Source organism: Somniosus microcephalus, chromosome 3 (genome assembly GCF_052327205.1).
Source record: "Somniosus microcephalus isolate GS21.2 chromosome 3, FLI_Smic_1.0, whole genome shotgun sequence".
Lineage (NCBI taxonomy): Eukaryota > Metazoa > Chordata > Chondrichthyes > Squaliformes > Somniosidae > Somniosus > Somniosus microcephalus.
The window spans coordinates 41478711-41501875 of NC_140989.1; the positions used below are offsets into that span (position 1 = coordinate 41478711).

At 43.6% G+C, this 23165-nt stretch overlaps 1 protein-coding gene across 1 annotated transcript in view; it reads left to right on the forward strand.

The window, feature by feature from the left end:
• The window catches only part of ryr2a (ryanodine receptor 2a (cardiac)), a 957985-nt gene that overhangs the window by 622254 nt on the left and 312566 nt on the right, over window positions 1-23165 (forward strand). Inside the window, exons 29-30 of the mRNA XM_085980259.1 lie at window positions 12013-12221; window positions 16887-17239. Coding sequence (XP_085836385.1) covers window positions 12013-12221; window positions 16887-17239 — 562 coding nt within the window. The remainder of the gene's footprint in view (window positions 1-12012; window positions 12222-16886; window positions 17240-23165) is intronic.

The window sequence follows — 23165 nt, forward strand, 5'->3', positions numbered from 1 at the left end:
GTTCAAAACGATCCTTTAATTTTCACAGTCCTGGGAGGGCCTGGGGAGAACCTTCTGAGACCCTTCTCAGATTCGACTCCACCGATACCCTAACGGCGTTCACAATTATACACAAAAATCATACCCCGCCCTAGGGGCGGGTGCAAAGCTATCAACGTCTGAATGGCAAATATAAAGCAAGACATTAATCACATTTCTGTTATCAGTTGGTTCCGGGACCTTCTGTGACTGCGGCCTTGGCTTAGTCTTATTGCTGCAACAACCACCCTTTGTCTCTGGCCAGATGATTTGTTCAGTAACATGTTTTCTTAAGATAACAGTTCCTGTTTTCGTAACAAGCTCAAGTTAACAAGCTCAAGTTACTTTGCCTTAACGAGCTCAAGTTACTTCTGCAAAGCAAGCAGTTTGTGATTAGTGACTGAGAGACTTTCCCAACGGTTTTTAGCTGTCAGCTATTTTACGATTCACACATTACATACTTTACTTACTGAATACATATTTTTCCTCTACCTAGGTCCTATGTCTAACACGTAATGATATTAATTATAAATTTTAATTACTTCAAAGGGGATCCAGTGCCGTTTTTGTCTCGTGTCAATTTTTGCCTCATTACGCTCCTGTGAAGCACTTTGGGACATTTTACTACGTTTAAAGGCACTATATAAATGGAAGGTGTTGTTGTTGTTGTTGTTGACTTGGCTGGGTCTGTGTCCCAACAGCACCATCACCAGCAACGCCAGAATCAGAGTGAAGCCACGGCAGCGACTGCTCTTTGCGCAGAGTCAGTTCTGGTCCAGGTTAGACCAGCCACGCCTGTGACCAGTCACTCAGAACTACCCAAAAGGGGGCTACTTCACACTCCTCTTTTGCCTCCTTACCAGCCCAGCCTAGCTGCCCCCTGAAACATGAGACCTGTACTCTACAGACTGTGAAACACCAACCAACTTCTCTTTCTCCTCACATTTTAACTGACTGTTGAGGGGCTTCCATTTAATAAATGTAATTCTTTCTTTGGAGCCTCCGGCACTGAATGTTTAATTCATTTTCTGGATGCTCTGACATTGATGCTTAATTAAGGGATGACTGCTTTACACATATATATATGTGTATATATTTAAAAAGATTGAGGCTCAGTCATTTATAACATTTAATTATTTTGTCCAGTGTGGCTCACCTTACTGCTCCGCTCGGGATTTGCTCCCCAGTTTGTATGTGTGTCCTGAGTCCATCTGCTCTCTGCTTACTCCCTGGTCGCCTCATGCTCTTCACTCTCCGTCCCCTTTGCATTTTGCATTACCCCGGCCTTCCTATGCTCTCTTACCAGTTCCTTGCCAGCAACCCCCACCACCTTGTACTCTCCACATTGGCCCTCGCCCATGCTTACTCCCTGTCCACTGGTGCTCTCTACTTCATGGCCTCCCTTTGCCTTCCTGTCCCTTCTGTGCTGTCCACCAGTTCCTTGCTCTGCAGCCACCCCCCCCCACACCACCCCTCCCCCCCCCAATGCTCTCCACTTGTACCCTGGTCCACATTTGTTCTTTGCTTTCTCCCCTGCCCATCTGTGCTTTCTGCTCCCTGGCTCTCCTGTGGTCTTTACTCATTACCTGCTCCCTCCTGTTCTCACCACTTGCTCACCAGCCCCTCTATGCCCTTGCTCCTGATAATCTACATCCTAGGGTACTTAAGGAAGTGGCCCTAGAAATAGTAGATGCATTGCTGGTCATCTTACAAAATTCTATAGATTCTGGAACAGTTCCCATGGATTGGAGAGTAGCTAATGTAACCCCACTATTTAAAAAAGGTGGTAGAGAGAAAATGGGGAATTATAGACGGGTAAGCCTGACATCGGTAGTGGGGAAAATGCTAAAGTCCATTATAAAAGATGTAATAGCAGAGCACTTGGAAAACAGTGACAGGATCGGACAAAGTCAACATGGATTTACAAAAGATAAATCATACTTGACTAATCTACTGGAATTTTTTGAGGATGTAACTGGTAGAATAGATAAGGGAGAACCAGTGGGTGTGGTGTATTTGGACTTTCAGAAGGCTCTCGATAAGGTCCCGCATAAGAGATTGACGTGCAAAGTTAAAGCACATGGGATTGGGGGTAAAATACTGACTTGGATAGAGAACTGGTTGGCAGACAGGAAGCAAAGATTTGCAATAAACGGGTCTTTTTCTGAGTGGCAGGCAGTGACTAGTGGGGTACCGCAGGGATCGGTGCTAGGACCCCAGTTATTCGCAATATATATTAATGATCTAGACGAGGGAACTAGATGTAATATCTCCAAGTTTGCAGACAACACAAAGCTGGGTGGGCGTGTGTGCTGTGAAGAGGATGCCGAGAAACTCCAGTATGATTTGGACAGGTTGGGTGGGCAGATGCAGTATAATGTGGATAAATGCGAGGTTATCCACTTTGGTGGCAAAAACAGGAAGGCAGATTATTATCTGAATGGCAGTAGATTGGGAGAAGGGGAAGTGCAACGAGACCTGGGTGTCCTTGTGCACCAGTCGCTGAAGGTAAGCATGCAGGTGCAGCAGGCGGTTAAGAAGGCAAATGGCATGTTGGCCTTCATAGCGAGAGGATTCGAGTACAGGAGCAAGGATGTCTTGCTGCAGTTGTACAGGGCCTTGGTGAGACCACACCTTGAGTATTGTGTGCAGCTTTGGTCGCCTTATCTGAGGAAGGATGTTCTTGCCATGGCGGGAGTGCAGCGAAGATTATTCAGACTGATACCTGGGATGGCAGGAATGACGTATGAAGAGAGATTGGGTCGATTGGGCTTGTATTCGCTAAAGTTTAGAAGAATGAGAGGGGATCTCATTGAAACTTATAAAATTCTAACAGGACTAGACAGACTAGATGCAGGAAGGATGTTCCCAATGGTGGGGAGTCCAGCACCAGGGGTCACAGTCTAAGGATAAGGGGTAAGCCATTTAGGACTGAGATGAGGAGGAATTTCTTCACCCAGAGAGTGGTGAACCTGTGGAATTCTCTACCACAGAAGGCAGTAGAGACCAATTCATTAAATATATTCAAGAAGGTGTTAGATATATTTCTTAAGGCTAAAGGATCAAGAGATATGGGGAGAAAGCAGGGAGAGGGTACTGAATTTGGATGATCAGCCATGATCTCATTAAATGGCGGAACAGGCTCGAGGGGCCGAATGGCCTACTCCTCCTCTCTTCTATGTTTCTATGTTCCTTGGCCAGCAAGTGCTGTCGCTCAGCACTTCCAGGCCCATAAGTTGTTGCAGGTTTTTCTCTTCCCCCACCCATTGATCCTTCCTAAGTTCACCGAACCCCCCCACCCTTGCTCCCTCTGGATGAGCTCCTCAGAATCTACTCTGCACCTTCCAACCTGACCCCATTGCTCCTTCCTGACCCCAACACCCACTCAGTCATGAACCTCCCTCCTCTCTACCATCTGGATTACAATGGATGGAAGCTAAGTGCTGAATTTTGCAATCATTTATACTGTTCTGCAAAACAAACCTTCTTAGAGTGGTTCGGTAAAGGGGGCATTGGAGTTGAGTCCAAGATTGAGATGGACACCAGCTCTTCTCTAGCCTTTCACAAACTCACTTCCTAATTTCCCAAGAAAATTGTTTTAAAAACTGATTAGCGAAGTGGTGTTGTTAGAGATGATCAGATGATGCTCCCAAGCTGCAGTTGGAACATTTTCATAGAATCATACAGCAGAGGACGCCATTGGGCCCATCGTGCCTGTGCCGGCTCTTTGTAAGAGCTATCCAATTAGTCCCACTCCCCTGCTCTTTCCCCATAGCCCAGTAAATGTTCCATTTCAAGTTTATATCCAACTCCCTTTTGAAAGTTAATATTGAATCTGCTTTCACCAGCCTTTCAGGCAGTGCATTCCAGATCATAACAACTCACTGCGTAAAAAAACCCCACTTTAAGTGAAGTGTTTATGTACTGGTTGGATTTTTACAAAGGAAATTTTAGGGTTGTATTATTGCCTGAGAGGAAAGGAATGGTTTCCCACCCTGGGGAAAAGCAAGATCATTTTTGTGCCCATGATAGAAACATAGAAAAATAGGAGCAGGAGTCGGCCCTTCGAGCCTGCTCCGCCATTCAATGAGATAGAAACATAGAAAAATAGGAGCAGGAGTAGGCCATTCGGTCCTTTGAGCTGGCTCCGCCATTCAATATGATCATGGCTGATCCTCTATCTCAATACCATATTCCCGCTCTCTCCCCATACTCTTTGATGCCGTTTGTGTCTAGAAATCTATCTATCTCCTTCTTAAATATATTCAGTGACTTGGCCTCCACAGCCTTCGGTGGTAGAGAATTCCACAGGTTCACCACCCTCTGAGTGAAGAAATTTCTCCTCATCCCAGTCCTAAATGTCCTACCGCGTATCCTGAGAATGTGACCCCTTGTTCTAGACCCCCCAGTCAGGGGAAACATCCTCCCTGCATCCAGTCTGTCTAGCCCTGTCAGAATTTTATACGTTTCAATGAGATCCCCTCTCATTCTTCTAAACTCTAGCGAATACAGAATTAGTCGACCCAATCTCTCCTCATACGACAGTCCTGCCATCCCAGGAATCAGTCTGGTGAACCTTCGCTGCATTCCCTCTATGGCAGTTATATCCTTTCTTAGGTAAGGAGACCAAAACTGCACACAGTACTTCAGGTATGGTCTCACCAAGGCCCTGTATAATTGTAGTAAGACATCCTTGCTCCTGTACTCAAATCCTCTTGCAATGAAGGCCAACATACCATTTGCCTTCTTAACTGCTTGCTGCACCTGCATGTTTGCTTTCAGTGACTGTGTACAAGGACACCCAGGTCCCTTTGTACATCAACATTTCCAAATCTAGCACCATTTAAATAATACCCTGCCTTTCTGTTTTTTCTACCAAAGTGGAATACTTCACATTTATCCACGTTATACTGCATCTACCATGTATTTGCCCACTCACTCAACTTGTCTAAATCGCCTTGAAGCCTCTTTGCATCTTCTCACATATCACAATTCCACCTAATTTCACGTCGTCAGCAAACTTGGAAATATTACATTTGGTTCCCTCATCCAAATCATTGATATATATTGTGAATAGCTGGGGCTCAAGGACTGATCCCTGCGGTACCCCCTTTGCCACTGCCTGCTACCCCAAAAAAGACCCATTTATTCCTACTCCGTTTCATGTCTGTTAACCAATTTTCAATCCATGCCAGTATATTACCCCCAATCCCATGTGCTTTAATTTTGCACACTAACCTCTAATGTGGGACTTGTATTAAAGGCCTTCTGAAAATCCAAATATACCACATCCACTGGTTCTCCCTTATCTATTCTACCAGTTACATCCTCAAAAAACTCCAGTAGGTTTGTCAAACACGATTTCCCTTTCATAAATCCATTTTGACTTTGTCTAATCCCGTTGATATTTTCTAAGTGTCCTGTTATCACATCCTTTATAATAGACTCTAGCATTTTCCCTACTACTGATGTTAGGCTAACCGGTCTGTAGTTCCCTGTTTTCTCTCTCCCTCCTTTTTTAAATAGTGGGGTTACATTTGCCACCCTCCAATCTGCAGGAACTGTTCCATAATCTGTAGAATTTTGGAAGATGACAACCAATGCATCCACTATTTCCATGGCTACCTCTTTTAGGGTTAAAGGTTAAAGTCTGCTTCCAAGCCTCTGAAAGGTGAGAGGAAAGGAAATAGTAAGAGAGATACAGAAAGCAAAAAAAGAGATGTACAAATGGAGAGAATGAGGCAGAGAAAGTGTGAGCTATGCATAAAAACGTGGAGCAGAGGGAAGAAGATAGATAAAGAAGGAGAAAAGGAATGAGGTAGAGTTGGAGACAGAAAACTAGGTGAATGTCTAAGACCCAAAAAGAGAGACAGAGAATAAGAAAAAGAGGAAGTCAGAAAGTGGAATTCATCAAATAACAAAAATAATTTGAGTGGGAGATGAACAGAGACACTTAAAAGAAAAGAGGGAAAGAAATTAATTTTTTTGTGCATGATCAACATCAAAGGAGATGAGCAAATGCTGATGAATGTAGTGCAGGCTGCCACCAACAGTTTCTTGTGTACAAGTAGAACATGCCCAGCGTGAATTTTTAGTAGTTGACCGACAAATTGACATTGGGGAGTATAGAACACTTCAAATAATTCAAGAGCAAAGTATAATTAAATGTCCTGCCAAACCCTTGAATGAGCAGGATGGTCAACACGACTGAATTCTCGACGTACACCTGCAAAATATCAATTAAGAAAAAAAAATACTCTGATTGATTTTCAGCACTTGGAGCTGTGGAGCATATCAACAGTGGTTGGGGTGAGCAGGGCAGAGTGAGAAAATTCACTGCTTCCAATCCCCAGTGAGTTCAGTCTGTTTGTGGTAGATTAATATTGCTGTAAGAGATGATACGTCGATAGGGTGAGATGAAGTACGGTGGGAGGAGGCTCGTGTGGAGCATAAACATTGGGCCGAATGGCCTGTTTCTATGCTGTAACATGCTATGTAATTCCATGGTGCTTCAATCTGTTCACACATCGACTGCTTCCAGTTTCTGGACCGATCCTTTTTTTTAAGTTTGTACACCATGATTGAGAATTAACGCTAATATTGTCTCAATGAATCTACTCGAATTTCAGGAATAGCTGATTTCTGTAATATTAACCCAATAAAACTAAGATACGCACTTAAAATACTATTTTAAGTAAGAATTTAAAAAAGTTGTTTCTGTTGGCCTAGCCTTCTTTTCCTCCTTTATTTTCTGTTGTTTGTTCTTTTTCTCCCATTTTTATGGTTTTTGTTTTAATCTTTGACATGCTGGTTCAAAAATCCTGTTTTGACATGGTTTTGTGCGGCAAGGAATCTACCTGGTCACATCTATGACCACGGGTATCAATCTCCATTATTTGGACTTTCAGTAAGCTGAAGATCAGCCTCTACAGCCAGTTTTCAAAGAACGAAAGCTCAACCTTTTAGAAATAACTTTTACCATCAAAAATTATGCTGGGAGCCTCGAGTATGAGAAATTTAAGGGAAAAAAAGATAGAAAATTATATAGATATAAATTAGATTAAGTCAGAAAAAAGTGAAATTAATCTTTTTTTTTAAATTGAAGAGATGGGATGGAATAGAAGAACAGCAGGTTTTGGCAGAAGTGAGGATAAAAGTGGGGGGGGGGGAAACGGGAGAAAATCAATAAATACACTGATCACAGAGAGGGAGTTAATGGGTTGGGTGACCTTAAACTGTTCAGTGAAAACTCTTATATGATGTAATACATCATCTCACTGATGATCTTTTATGTCAACTGTTTTCTATTAAGTAATTTGCAGGTTATTTTAACCATTAACATCCTCGCTGCGATTTGTGTGTCTGATGAGTCTCCCTCCCCCTTCCTTTTCATTTTTCCCCAACCTTAGTAAAGATGACTTTCTTTCAGTCTTGAGTTCTGATGAAGGATACACACAGGATATGTCATAACCTGCTCTTTCCCTTTATAAATGCTGACTGACATGCTGTGTATTTCCAACACTTCCTCTACTTTATCCCCCTTTGATTCACTTCACAGTAGTTTTATTGAAACTAACACTTTATTTTAAAAAAAATTGGTAATGAGCCTGGACAGAAAAAAATTGGGCTAGAAATTGTTTTGCATTGGCCTGCCGGCATCAACTAGGTGCAGGGAATAAGCCCTGTGCAGGAATGGGTGGCCCGAAGCACATCCAATATTGGACCTCGGGCCTCATTTAAATGAGACAAGCGAGCTGCAGACGCATGCTGGCCGTCCCCAGGCAGCTCGCCGGCTGCAGCGGCCCTCAGGTAAGTGGTGGGAGGGGTGGGTGGCGATCAGGGCAGGGTGCAGTGGGAGCCAGCAACGGTCTTTAGCACTTCAATGGAGCTGGGAGGCAGGTGAAGCAGGAGTGCTCATCTCGGCTCCACATTCAGCGAAGTATTTTTTAAACTAACTTACCTTTATGGTGACGACCTCCTCTGGTTTGGCCGCATGCAGACCACATTTTCCTGAGCTCAGCTGGCCTGGTGCAATTTGCAAAGGAGGCCCCAAACAGACGTTAGGCCACTTATTTGAGGAAGGATGTTCTTGCCATGGAGGGAGTGCAGCGAAGATTCACCAGACTGATACCTGGGATGGCAGGAATGACTTATGAGGAAAGATTGGGTTGATTGGGCTTATATTTGCTGGAGTTTAGAAGAATGAGAGGGGATCTCATTGAAGCTTATAAAATTCAAACAGGACTGGACAGACTAGATGCAGGAAGGATGTTCCCGATGGCGGGCGAGTCCAGAACCAGGGGTCACAGTCTAAAGATAAGGCGTAAGCCATTTAGGACAGAGATGAGGAGGAATTTCTTCACCCAGAGAGTGATGAACCTGTGGAATTCTCTACCACAGAAGGCAGTTGAGGCCAATTCATTAAATATATTCAAGAAGGAGTTAGATATATTTCTTAAGGCTAAGGGGATCAAGGGATATGGGGAGAAAGCAGGGACCGGGTACTGAATTTGGATGATCAGCCATGATCTCATTAAATGGCGGAGCAGGCTCGAGGGGCTGAATGGCCTACTCCTCCTATCTTCTATGTTTCTATGTATTTGATTATGCCCGTTTCCAGCGTAGATCCCAGACTCTTTTTCTGCGTTTACCATATGGTGGGTGGCGCACATTCTCTGCGGAATGTGCGCGTGCATGCCGCCCGCCATCTTGGATGCTTAGGCATGCGCTTTGCACCTGTAAACGGGCGCGGCGCCAACCAGTTTCTAGGCCTAAATGTCCCATTTTCCATATTGCACAATAAGCTTACTTGGGTTGCAGCAGTTGTTAAGCAACTGGCTCAGAATTAGAGCTGGAGTCACATAACTTAAGGAAGTGGCCCTAGAAATAGTAGATGCATTGCTGGTCATCTTCCAAAATTCTATAGACTCTGGAACAGTTCCCATGGATTGGAGGGTAGCTAATGTTACCCCACTATTTAAAAAAGGTGGCAGAGAAAAAGCAGGGAATTATAGACCGGTAAGCCTGACATCGGTAGTGGGGAAAATGCTAGAGTCCATTATAAAAGATGTAACAGCAGAGCACTTGGAGAACAGTGACAGGATCGGACAAAGTCAACATGGATTTACAAAAGGTAAATCGTGCTTGACTAATCTACTGGAATTTTTTGAGGATGTAACTGGTAGAATAGATAAGGGAGAACCAGTGGATGTGGTGTATTTGGACTTTCAGAAGGCTTTCGATAAGGTCCCGCATAAGAGATTAGCGTGTAAAGCTAAAGCACAAGGGATTGGAGGCAAGGTACTGACTTGGATAGAGAAACTGGTTGGCAGACAGGAAGCAAAGAGTTGGAATAAACGGGTCTTTTTCCAAGTGGCAAGCAGTGACTAGTGGTGTACCGCAGGGATCGGTGCTAGGACCCCAGCTATTCACAATATGTATTAATGATCTAGACGAGGGAACTAGATGTACTATCTCCAAATTTGTAGACGACACAAAGCTGGGTGGGCGTGTGTGCTGTGAGAAGGATGCCGAGAAACACCAGTACGATTTGGACAGGTTGGGTGATTGGGCAGATGCATGGCAGATGCAGTATAATGTGGATAAATGCGAGGTTATCCACTTCGGTGGCAAAAACAGGAAGGCAGATTATTATCTGAACGGCAATAGATTGGGAGAAGGGGAAGTGCAACGAGACCTGGGTGTCCTTGTGCACCAGTCGCTGAAGGTAAGCATGCAGGTGCAGCAGGCGGTTAAGAAGGCAAATGGTATGTTGGCCTTCGTAGCGAGAGGATTCGAGTACAGGAGCAAGGATGTCTTGCTGCAGTTGTACAGGGCCTTGGTGAGACCACATCTTGAGTATTGTGTGCAGTTTTGGTCACCTTATCTGAGGAAGGATGTTCTTGCCATGGAGGGAGTGCAACGAAGATTCACCAGACTGATACCTGGGATGGCAGGAATGACGTATGAGGAGAGATTGGGTCGATTGGGCTTATACTCGCAGGAGTTTAGAAGAATGAGAGGGGATCTCATTGAAACTTATAAAATTCTAACAGGACTAGACAGACTAGATGCAGGAAGGATGTTCCCGATGGCGGGGGAGTCCAGAACCAGTCTAAGGATAAGGGGTAAGCCATTTAGGACAGAGATGAGGAGGAATTTCTTCACCCAGAGAGTGGTGAACCTGTGGAATTCTCTACCACAGAAGGCAGTTGAGGCCAATTCATTAAATATATTCAAGAAGGAGTTAGATATATTTCTTAAGGCTAAAGGGATCAAGGGATATGGGGAGAAGGCAGGGACCGGGTACTGAGTTTGGATGATTAGCCATGATCTCATTGAATGGCAGAGCAGGCTCGAGGGGCCGAATGGCCTACTCCTGCTCCTATCTTCTATAACATCAGAGATAGATGTTAAAAAAAATCTTTAGTGATGAACATCTCTGTTCTATAGGAGGTATATATCTGTGGTTTCTGGTGATCCTCTGGCAGAGATCTGTGCTGTCTGTTGGTCTTGGTAGTTTCAGGAGGGGTGGTTGTAGGTGCTTATACCTGACACAGGTCTGTTACCAGGAGCACCTTCTGTTTCACAAACTTTTGGACAGATAAAGCTACAACCTCCTACCTGCAAAATTGAAACTCTTATCTCACTGATCTAACAAAATGTATGACCAAATGAAGATATGCTTTGTTTGAAGTGTATAGCTCTTGTGTCATTTTACAGCCCAAGCTTTTCATAGTTAGGTTGTTAAAGTGTTTTTCATTCCATCCACTTAAGTACGTAATTCATTTTCATCCACATTTTAATCATCTGTTCAACAATTCCTCATATGCACTTCTTCAATGACTCATAGGGAACAATAATACAATCCGTGGCAAAAAGCATTGCGGGCACGAGTGTTGTGAATTATTGGCACTGTGAGACCCCTATGACGGAATGTACAAGTGTGATGAGACCTACTCAATGCACAATATGAATAGTGCCCTATGGTGCAAATTGCAAGTTTAGTTGTTTCATAGAACCTGCACAAGACTCATTAAGACTCCCATTCCTATGCTAATGAGGGGCAAGACCAGAAAGCACTTCACCAGTCTACACAATTCTGCTCAAGACATTCAGTGGCCATTAGTGATGGGTGCTTCAAGAGATACCTGCGAAAACCTTTTAGTGCACATCCTCCTGCACCTTAGCCTCCAGTGATCAATCTGCAAATTGGGCCTTTTTTCTGCAAACTATTTAAAAAGAAAACTCAGGCACTGTGTTGAGGGCAGCCAGCAGCTCTTTAACTGACCTTAGTGTTGTCCCAGTGCATCATGCAATATGTGCTGGGAGCATTTTCCAAGCACTTAAATTAGCTGACCTTCAATTATGGAGCAAGATCAACTTGTAGCCCCACAGGCGTAGCCAGTGCCAATACGTAGCAGTTCTGCAGTTGCTGCACTGGAATTGTTTTGTTGGACCGAGAAAATCATATTGTTATTAAGTATATAGGAAAACATCCAAAGAAATTGAAACTGTTCACAATTTGTACAATAATGGTAAGTTCAGTCGTGATAGTCATTGCAGCAGTTATATGTATCCATTCCACAATTTCTCCCATGTTTTGTGATGCTGCAGTTAGTTGGGTAATTGACAAAGGAAGTACTCAGAGAGCATGTGAACTGGGAACTAATGAATGTCGAAGACGGTGTAATGAAAAGCATTTATATATTTTTGAGCTGTTTTAAACACAAGGGGGATAATTTTGATTTTGGACAATATTGGATCAGCCGCACATTATACATCAGTCCCGATTTCCATTTCCATTGACGTCAATGAAAATGAAAATTCGGAGACATGTATATCGGGCAGCTGACCTGATATCTCAATATTGCCGAAAGTCAAAATTGCCTCCAAGTTGTCTTGTGTCCTTTTTTCACTACAGTTATACCTTACATTAGTGCGAGTACCACAATAATGTATTGCTGTCATTTTTTTCCTTTTCCCCCCCCACAGGGTTTATTCCAGTGTGTAGCTTGGGGCTCTCTCAAGTTGGCAGGATGAACTTCGGGAACGACGTTTGTACACTGAAGTATTTTACTATTTGTGGGCTACAAGAAGGCTATGAGCCCTTTGCTGTGAACATGAACAGGGACATCACAATGTGGTTTAGCAAACGGCTGTCTCAGTTTGTACCTGTACCAGCAAACCATGAACATGTTGAGGTAGGGCAGAGAGCATCCAGGTTTAGTAGCTGCTTAAAGAGGGAATTTCATTGTCACTAAGAAATGGGAAAGAGCCAGAACAATTGCTGGTCATTTTTGCTTAATAAAAGTCATGCACAAGTAACACAATGACAAGTTTCAAACAGATTGCATTTCACGTTGATTGGGTTTGAATACCAAAGGTGCCACTTCAAAAGATAGCACTCGGTTTAGCTTTTGAGTCGTGCGCCTGATGTCTTTGCATTGTGTAGTTGATTAAGAACATAAGAAATAGTAACAGGAGTAGGCCATACGGCCCCTCGAGCCTGCTTCGCAATTCAATAAGATCATGGCTGATCATCGACCTCAACTCCACTTTCCTGTCCAATCTCCATATCCCTTGATTCCCCCAGAGTCCAAAAATCTATCTATCTCAGCCTTGAATATACTCAAAGACTCAGCATCCACAGCCCTCTGGGGCAGAGAATTCCAAAGATTCACAACCCTCTGAGTGAAGAAATTCCTCCTTATCTCGGCCTTAAATGGCCTACCCCTTATCCTGAGACTATGCTCCCTAGTTCCAGACACTCCAGCCAGGGGAAACAACCTCTCAGCATCTACCCTGTCAGTCCCCTTCAGAATCTTGTACGTTTCAATGAGATCACCTCTCATTCTTCTGAACTCCAGAGAGTATCAGCCCATTCTACACAATCTCTCATCATCGGACAGTCCTCTCATCCCAGGAATCAATCTAGTGAACCTTCATTGCACCACCTCCAAGGCAAGTACAGGTTGAGCGTCCCGAATCCGGCAACCTCGGGACCAAGGCCGAGCCGGTTTTTGTGTTTTTCCGGACTTCGGAATGTTTTTCTGATGTCCAAAGTCCGGAAACGCTCGAGCCCAGGTTGCGATATTTCCGGACTTCAGACATCAGAAACACGTTCCGAGTCCGGAAATGCCTGGGCCCAGGTTGCGATATTTCCGGTTTTTGGTAAGCCTCCCTCAGGGTGTCCGGATTCCGGAACATTTTATGGATTCCGGACGACCCTGCCACCAATCGTCCCAGAGTCCGGATTCTGGATCATTCCAGATTCCGGAACTGTGGATTTTGGAGGCTCAACCTGTATATCCTTCCTTAGATAAGGAGATCAAAACTGTGCACAATACTCCAGGTGTGGTCTCACCTAGCCCTTGTACAATTGTAGCAAGACTTCCTTACTCTTATATTCCAAACCCCTTGCAATAAAGGTGAACATGCCATTTGCCTTCCTTATCGCACACTAGCTTTTGTTGGCTTTTAGTCCCATTAGTTTCTCTAGTACTTTTTCTCTACCTATATTAATTACATTAACCTCCTCACCCTCATTAGACCCTTGGTTCCCTCACATTTTTGGTATTTTTTTGTGTCTTCTACTGTGATGATAGATACAAAATATTTGTTTAATGTTTCTGCCATTTCCTTATTCCCCATAATAATTTCTCCTGTCTCGGCCTCTAAGGGACCAATGTTTACTTTTGCTACTCTCTTCCTTTTTACATACTTGTAGAAGCTCTTACAATCTGTTTTTATATTTCTTGCTAGTTTTCTCTCATTCTATTTTTACCCTTTTTATCAATTTTTTGGTCATCCTTTGCTGGTTTCTGAAACTCTCCCAATCCTCAGGCTTACTACATTTCTTCGCAACATTATAAGCTTCTTCTTTCAGTTTAATGCTATCCTTAACTTCTTTAGTTAACCATGGATGGATCACTTTTCCCGTGGAGTTTTTGTTTCTCAATGGAATGTATTTTTATTGAGAATTATGAAATATTTCTTTAAATGCTAGCCACTGCTTATCTACTGCCATACCTTTTAATCTATTTTTCCAATCTACCTTAGCCAATTCGCCCCTCATACCTATGTAATTGGCTTTATTTAAGTTTAAGACTCTAGTTTCGGACTTAGGCAAGTCACTCTCAAACTTAATGTGAAATTCTATCATATTATGATCACTCTGCCCCAGAGGATCCTTTATTATGAGATTGCTAATTAATCCTGTCTCATTACACAATACAAGATCTAAAAAAGCCTGTTCCCTGGTTGGTTCCATGACATACTGTTCTAGGAAACTGTCCCCATTGCATTCCATGAACTCGTCCTTCAGACTACCTTTGCCAATTTGATTTGTCTGTCACTGCATCCTGGTCCCCATACCTGCCTGTCTCGCAGTCACACCCTCCTGTCCCTGACCACTGACGAACTCTAAAGTACTACTTAACCTAAAGGGTGTGACTGCCTCCTGGAACAAAGTGTCCAGGTAACTCTGCCCCTCCCTGATGCATCGCAATGTCTGCAACACGGACTCCAGCTCAACAATTCTGAGCCGAAGTTCCTCGAGTTGCAGACACTTGCTGCAGATGTGGTTGCTCGGGATCGCAACGCTCTTCACAGACTCCCACATGCTGCAGTTATGACACACCACCTGCCCTGCCATCTCTAACCTTGTTTTATTTATTAATTATTTAGTTAAAGCTTTTATTCAGTCGATATTTTAGTTTTATTGTTTGATTATTTAAGTTATTAATTTAATAAGTACTAGCAAGTTACAGTTTCTCAGCTTTTAATTTAACCCCCTTCCCTAACTTAGAGAGCAAAATAAAGCTGTAATACTCACCAACTAATCACCTACCTGCTCTCCTGTGATGTCACTCTTTGATTTTTTGTTGTTGTTTTTGAATCGGAGCCTCGCCGCTGCCGCTGCTATAATTCAGGTCCGCTCTTGGGCCGCCCTTTATCCTGTTGCCGCTGCTTTAATTCAGGTCCGCTCTTTATCCTCTCGCCGCTGCCACTGCTTTAATTCAGGTCCGCTCTTGGGCCGCGCTTTATCCTGTTGCCGCTGCTTTAATTCAGGTCTGCTCTCGGACCGCTCTTTATCCTCTCTCCGCTGCCGCTGCTTTAATTCAGGTCCGCTCTCGGACCGCTCTTTATCCTCTCTCCGCTGCCGCTGCTTTAATTCAGGTCCGCTCTCGGGCCGCTCTTTATCCTGCTGCCACTGCTTTAATTCAGGTCCCCTCTCGGGCCGCCCTTTATCCTGTTGCCGCTGCTTTAATTCAGGTCCGCTCTCGGACCGCTCTTTATCCTCTCACCGCTACCGCTGCTTTAATTCAGGTCCGCTCTTGGGCCGCTCTTTATCCTGTTGCCGCTGCTTTAATTCAGGTCTGCTCTTTATCCTCTCGCCGCTGCCACTGCTTTAATTCAGGTCCGCTCTCGGGCCGCGCTTTATCCTGTTGCCACTGCTTTAATTCAGGTCCGCTCTCGGGCCGCGCTTTATCCTGTTGCCACTGCTTTAATTCAGGTCTGCTCTCGGGCCGCTCTTTATCCTGCTGCCACTGCTTTAATTCAGGTCTGCTCTCGGGCCGCTCTTTATCCTGCTGCCACTGCTTTAATTCAGGTCCGCTCTCGGGCCGCCCTTTATCCTGTTGCCGCTGCTTTAATTCAGGTCCGTTCTCGGACCGCTCTTTATCCTCTCACCGCTACCGCTGCTTTAATTCAGGTCCGCTCTCGGACCGCTCTTTATCCTCTCGCCGCTACCGCTGCTTTAATTCAGGTCCGCTCTCGGACCGCTCTTTATCCTCTCGCCGCTACCGCTGCTTTAATTCAGGTCCGCTCTCGGGCCGCTCTTTATCCACTATGCTGACGATTCTTATAATACCTCGGGAAATTTCAGTACTCCTAGTGGGGAGCTACACGTGAAAGGAGAATCAGGGTTACAAGTTGTAGTCCCGTCTCAGATTTGCACTTCCTTCCAGTGCCGCTTTCTCGATGGGATTGCTGAATCCTGGATCTATATGCGTTGTACAGTAACGTAATTGAAACCACAACCTGATATCAGTAAACCAGTGTGAATATTCTGAGGTATTCAGATTGTTTGTTACCAAATCCCATTAAATATTCTGCATGTATGAGTATAGATAAAAAGTAAATTGTATTTATATAGAGCTTTATCACACCTCTTAGGATGTCCCAGGCTTCACAGCCAATGAATTATTTTGAAGTGCAGTGATTGTTGTTATGTAGGCAGACATGGCAGCTATATTGCACACAGCAAGGTCCCACAAACACTGAGATGAATGATCAAAGAATCTTTTTGGTCACGTTGGTTGAGGAAACCATATTGGTTAGGACACCAGGAAAACTTCCTGCTGTTTTTTCCCCAAGTAGTGCTATGTGGTATTTTACATCCACCTGAACAGACATGGCCTTTGTTTAATGCCTCATCCAAAACATAGTATTTTTGACAATCCAGCACACCCTCACTGCAACACTGACACATCAGCCTAGATTATGTGCTCATTCCTGGAGTGGGGTTTGCACCCACAGGTTGGGTATGATAGCACAGCGGTTATGTTACTGGATTAGTAATCCACAGACATGAGTACAAATCCCACTGTGACAGTTTGTGAATTTTACTTCACTTAATTGAATAAATCTGGAATAAAAAGCTAATATCAGTAATGGTGAGCATAAAGCTACTGGATTGCCATACAAAAAAAATCATTTTGGTTTACTACAGAATGCTTAGAATTTCACAGATGTGTTTTATACATGTGGCGACGTTATGTGCGATTCTCTATTTTGTACATTTTAATTAACATGCTGAAATTAGGATAAAATTTGCTGACCCTTCTATGGCATTTATGTGCCAGGTGACAAGAATAGATGGCACTGTCGATAGCTCGCCCTGCCTGAAGGTCATACAAAGGTCATTTGGATCTCAGAACAGCAACACCGACATTGTTTTCTATCGACTGAGCATGCCCATTGAATGTGCGGAAGTGTTCTCCAAAATGTCCATTGGTGGTCTGGCAAATACCAATATCCTACCTCAGAAAAACGAACTTGAAGACTATGACGCAGATTCCGATTTTGAAGTTCTGATGAAAACGGCACACGGACATCTAGCCTCAGCCACGTCAGAAAAGGAGAAAGAAAGTGCCAAAGCTGAATTCAACAACCACAAGGATTATAATCAGGAAAAGCCTTTGCGTCTGAAACAGAGGTGAGTGACTGCTTTGGCAGGTACTGTTTTCAGTTCCAGAGTAGAGTAATCGTACACTGTCCTTTCATCTTTGGAAGCTGAGTTTGAATCTTTCCCAAGTGGTAGGACAAAAGCCCTACTCTCTTTCTGATGGTTACCAGAGATTAAACAGACAACATTTCACAAGTTATCTGAAGAGAAATGGAATTTGGTGCTAGAGGCAGTAACTTCAGTTTTTTTAAATGCAGTTTTTCACAGGAAACTTTTCTTTATCCGGCACGGACGGGACCGACGTGGTGCCGGTTCATCAAAAATTCCAGATAACCGAACGCTATAGTAAAAGATAGGGAGCTGAGAGCTCCGTATAAAGCAACAAACCCTGTTGCTTAGCAACAGCTTCAGAACAACGGGCACAAGTTGCAAGCGTCTCTGTAGCTTAGCAACAGCTGCAGCCACACCTTTGCACAGCAACAAATGGAGTAAAAAAAGTAATAAAAGTTACCTGAACCTACTCCTGAATTTTGCCGGTTAACCGAGATTTCCGGTTATTTAGGTGCCGGTAAATCGAAAGTTTCCTGTAGATGGATCTTACACTATTGGCTAGCACCAAGATATAAATGTGAGTTCCAAGTTTCCCCTCAGTTATGGCCGTGGGAGGGCACACACCAATTTAAAAGTGAAAAATGTGCTAATGTCAGGTATACTTATTCTCTGGTTTGCAGCTGGGAGGATGAAGCTTTTCAGTTCAACATTTCCTTATTTCTTAATTTTTTTTTCATGTGGGCTGATCACAGTTTTTTTCTCTTTCTGGATGCATTTCCAGATGGGATCTTAGTGCTTATTGAATGGAAGTGGTAATCATTTTTGCGATGCAGAAACTATTGAATGTACTGGTGAAAGCGCCTCTGCGCCTGGTAATATGGGGAGTGAGCACCAAGCTCTTTTATCATATTATTGCCCCTATATGTGGCCCATGAAGGTCTATCCTATGTACCTAAGTGACCCATGAAGAAAAGAATCTTGGACATTCTAACTTTAGTGCTAAACCTGGTGGTGCAGTTACCCACACAACCGTCGAGGAGCTTTTTTTTGTGTTAATAGTTACAATGGTGTTTATTTTGTTGAAATTTGACTGCTGAATATCAAATTCCAGGTAACTCCCATCATCACGGTGTCAGTGTCACAGGGGTGTGGTAATTACTGTCAACTGCAGATTGAGGTAAAAGTGGTGTGCATACTCATGCAGGGTGCAAAAGTCGCATGCTGCCAACTGTGAAAGTATTTTTCAAACGTTTGTTTCTTCTTCCGATCATTACATAACTTCCAGGAAGAATGCCAGAGGTTTACCTCACACAATCTTAGATGAAATGAAACCTCTTTTAATGCATATTATTTTTACAGCACCTGTCAGAACTGAGTGCATTTGTTTTTAATCTCCAAAATCCCACAGCATCCTTGGGAGCATTGACCACGGAAATATCAGGCCAATGAATATTCGTTGCATGATCAGTTTGTAACAGAATTATGTGCATCGGGGTCAGTTTCTCATTCACAGGTGCAATTTAATGCTGTAGATTATATTCCTGACTACAGACAGTGGTGAAGGCAGTCAATTTTTAGTTGGGTCAACCTTTAAAATATTTTACTCATTACTGTGGTGGTGCTTCCGCAGTGACTGAATGGAGGCATTAATCAAAACATGTTCCAGCAATTTTGCCACTTATAGAGCTGTCATGTGCAAAGATTAAAGAGCTGAAAAGAGCAGAATTGTGGAGCTGACTGTTTTGAGATGATTGTGGTTGGAATAAGATATCACCAGAGCGGTCGGTGGGTGTCTGTGAAAATGATATCCCTTTTAAAGATATGTGAAAGATTATTTTTGTTGCATTGTAAGGGGTGGGGAGAGGTCACTGAACAAAAAGTACCCCCTCCCCTGGACTTTCCATCCTCTTTAAGGAAGTATCCAGGCTGTCCTGGAGACAGAAGCCAGTCTGGGGTTAGAATCAATTTTAGCTGTCCCACAACCTTTAGAGCTTTAACGTGTGAGGATCTTTTGCATATTTGGCTTTTTTTATGCCAGAAGATATTTCCTTGGATTCAATGTAACTGGCCAACCCCATAAGCGGATCTCACCCCTGCTATGATCTAGAATGTGCCTTTACCTTGTCCAATATCTAGGTAAACATAGACCCAGGGGCCGAACGGAGATCTCTTGTCATTGTACTCCAGTTTACTGGAATATATCATGCGCCATCATGTGATCTCGTCTTAGGTAGGTGGAAAAATAACACTATCAGATTGTGGCTCAGGATATAATCAACTAGACCAAGTAATTGAACATTAAACAGGTAAATGAACAGTATTCAGGCAAACTATTTTACTGTAAATGCTCTCCGCAAAGCATTAAAAGCAGCAAAGGTGCTTTGCCTACTCTAATCTTCAATATGAACCTGATCCTTGAAACACCGTTAGTTACTGGCTAGCCACTATCACAAAAGCCCCGATTTTAACTGGGGGCGGGGGTGCAGGGGCCAGGGTGGGCAGAAAGTGCCCACGATGAGCCATTTAAACACCTGGACTTCTGCCATTTTTGGAGGTCGGATGACCACCCGAAGCCGGTGGCAATTGCAACCTGGGTGGTGAGCGGACTGCCACCAGGGATCTGAAGGAACAAGGTAACTGGCGAATGGGTGGCTGGGGGCGGGTGGTCCAGTTACGATTGTAGTCAGGGGAGTAAGCCTGGAGCAGCAAAGGTCCAAGTTCATGTGGGGTCAGGAGAAGCACTCCTCCTCTTTCTGACCCACAAGGCAACCTTAAAGTAATTAAATTTACTTGGGCCTCTTTGGCCCTGGTCTTGCATATCACAAGGTTTCACTGGCAGGTCTGGCGCTGTACGCGACTTGCACGACCCACAGTTCAAATCCCGTTGGAATCCGAATGACATCACTGGACCCCGACTTGTAAATATTAATGAGGCCTTATCGTGGGCGCCTTTGCTGCGACCAATAACAGCGGGGTTAAAATGTCACCAGGTGCGAATGCATTGAGAATGGGTGGGCAGGGTTAAAATCGAGCTTTAACTCTCTGACTAGTCTCAAAACATTTGATGGCCTCAGAGTGACTGCTGTCACAGTTCCCAAAATCCTTTGGAAAAAATACTGGAACCGAAGAATTTTCTTAAAATATATATTACATTTAAGTGGCCGGAATAGGTGATTAGGTCCAAACAAGCCTGCCCCTTTTTCATAAATGAACTCTGCCTATATGCCTTCTTACTATATCTCTCTTTAGAAACATGTCCAATTGTCTATTGAACTCATTTATATTGCCTTTACTAGAATACCAACTCAATGTGGGTGAGTTTTCATTGGGGCTTCTCCCGCAGCACTACCATAACTGCCAGAAATGGGATTTCCACCAAAGTTACAGCACCACAGAGACACCCCAAGGAAATTCACCCCCTATTACACTTGAAGAGTGAAGATGTCTGCTGATTTCCCTTCTTAAAGCTCTGTGCGATTAAAGAGAATTATCCTATTCTCATGGGCCAGGGTTACCAGCGACTGAGCCATCCCACCTACGATGTGACCTCCAAAGATTACTCATGTTCCTAGTAAAGATACCCAAGGTTACTATAAATTGTGCCAGAGAAAATTGAGCTGGAGTGTGTCTGCTTGATTCCGGATACATTTAGTGCAGCTTCAATCAACAGCCCAGTATCTTCTCACACTGTCACATATCTTACTAAATTTTTAACTTGTGTCCATGGCACCACAGGTATTTTCACTTTTCAATATGGCAAGCAGTTTTTCTAGATTGAATTTGCCAATTCCCTTCACCATATAAATGTATAGATTCATACACTAGGAATTCCCTCAGGGGATCTCCTGATTGGCCGTTGCAACTTCAGTGTTTGTAAAAGTGATTTTAAGGTAGCCTACGTTTTTAAGATTATCAGCGGCAATTTCTCAGGAGTTCTCCCGATCCACTGCCGTAACTTTGGCGGAAGATCGGCGGAAATCCCGGATAGCCAAATAAACAGGGTTTCCGCTGACCTTCCACCGAAGTTACGGCAGTCGATTGGGAGAACTCCTGAGAAACTGCCGGTGATAATCTTAAAAAAACTTAGACTACTTAAAATCACTTTTACAAAAACAAAACAAGGCCAATTGATTTAGCATTTCCTCATAAGTTAAATTCCCGATATATGGAATCACCTTTGTTGTTTCTCTCGGCAATCTCACAAGAGCAATAAGATTCTTCCAGTGATTACATAACCAGAACTGCAATCCAGAAAGGGTCCACCCAACACCTTTCCACTGCCCCATTAATGTATTGAGTTGGTGGTGTGCCCGCTGTGATATGAATGTATTAATTCACTGGTCGGTGTTTGCTGCTCCATTCATACATTGACTTGCTGGTGTGCCCATTACTCCATTGATTTGTTGGTGAACCCACCTCTGTATGAATTTATTAATTCACCAGGACCTGCTGCTCCATTGAGTGGTTGGTCTGCCTCACTTCTCCATTAATTTATTAATTCACTGGTAATCGCTGTTCTATTGATTTATGTGTTGGTGTGCCCATTGCTCTATGAATTTATTAATTCATCGGGTGTGCCTGCTACTGCATTAATTCACTGGTGCCTGACACATTGCACTAATTTTGTTGTGTGCCTACAGCCCTACGAATGTATTAGTTTGCTGGTAACTGCTGCCCATTGATACATTAGTTTGTTGTTTTGCTGCTGCTCCATTACTTTATTGATTCGTTGGTTTGCTCACTCTTCATTTATTAATCACCGGTACTGGTTGTTCTAGTAATTCGATGTTGGTGTATCTGTTGCCCTATGAATTTTTGCCTGCTCTCCATTCATTCATTAATTTTTTTCTTGCATCTGCTACTCTATTACTTAATTAATTCACTCGTACTCGATACTCCAGTAGTTTTATTTGTTTGCTACTTTGTCTGCTGCTGCTTTCATTTTTTGATTTGTTGGTCTACCCACCGCTGTATGAATTTATTAATTCGCTGTTCTCTGTTATTCCATAAATTTAACAATTTGTTGCTGTGCCTGCTGGTCTATGAATTTATTATTTCACTGATGCCCACTTCCATGTTTACTTTGCAGTTACCCACTGCTGTACTAATTACTCGGTTACCTGGTTCCCACAGCTCCACAAAAAAAAATTTCTCCAGTGATGCCTACTGCTCCAATAGTTTATTAATTCAATGGTGTCTACTTAGCTGTGCTGTGCTATTCATCAGTATCCTTTCATTGTTGTCAGTGATTCATATGGTGTGTGTTGGTGTCCGTGGGCTGGGTTTTTCCATCAGAAGCCCACCTAGTGCGGGCAGGCCATGATTGTGACAGCCAGCACTCCTGCCCGGGGGCCTAATTAATATATTACAATGAGAATACAACGTCTTATTTAAGACCCAAATGCAATTTTCGACTGACTCGGCGCTGCCACTGCGACTTCTTAAACCTGTCCACAAATCATGGGCAGCACATGGTGGCAGGCAGGCAGCCAGTTGCAGAGCTACTTAAAAGGACACTCACCTGTTCTTATTTAAATTGCTGTAAGCATTTGGCAGACATCTTGACGGTAGTTCACAGTCTTATTTTGGTGCCGAATCACTTTTTTTTTTGCTTCTGGTCTCTGGACAACCTTAAGGAGGCACTGACTCTTTCTAAAAATGGGGATCCTTTCAGCCATTCCATTCTGGCCAGAGGAAGAAGAGCAGCAGCAACAGGTGGAAACGCCACATCTAGCTGCAGCTGAAGGGAGAGCACAGAGGAGGAGATCTCGCCGACATCCTCATCCTCCCAAAAGGGTGTGTAGGCCATGAGTGACATACCTGCAGTTCTCAGAGGAGCAGTGTAGAAGGAGGCTGTGCATCCCCAGGAAGGCAGTCGCAGACCAGTGTTGCCTCCTGCAACCAG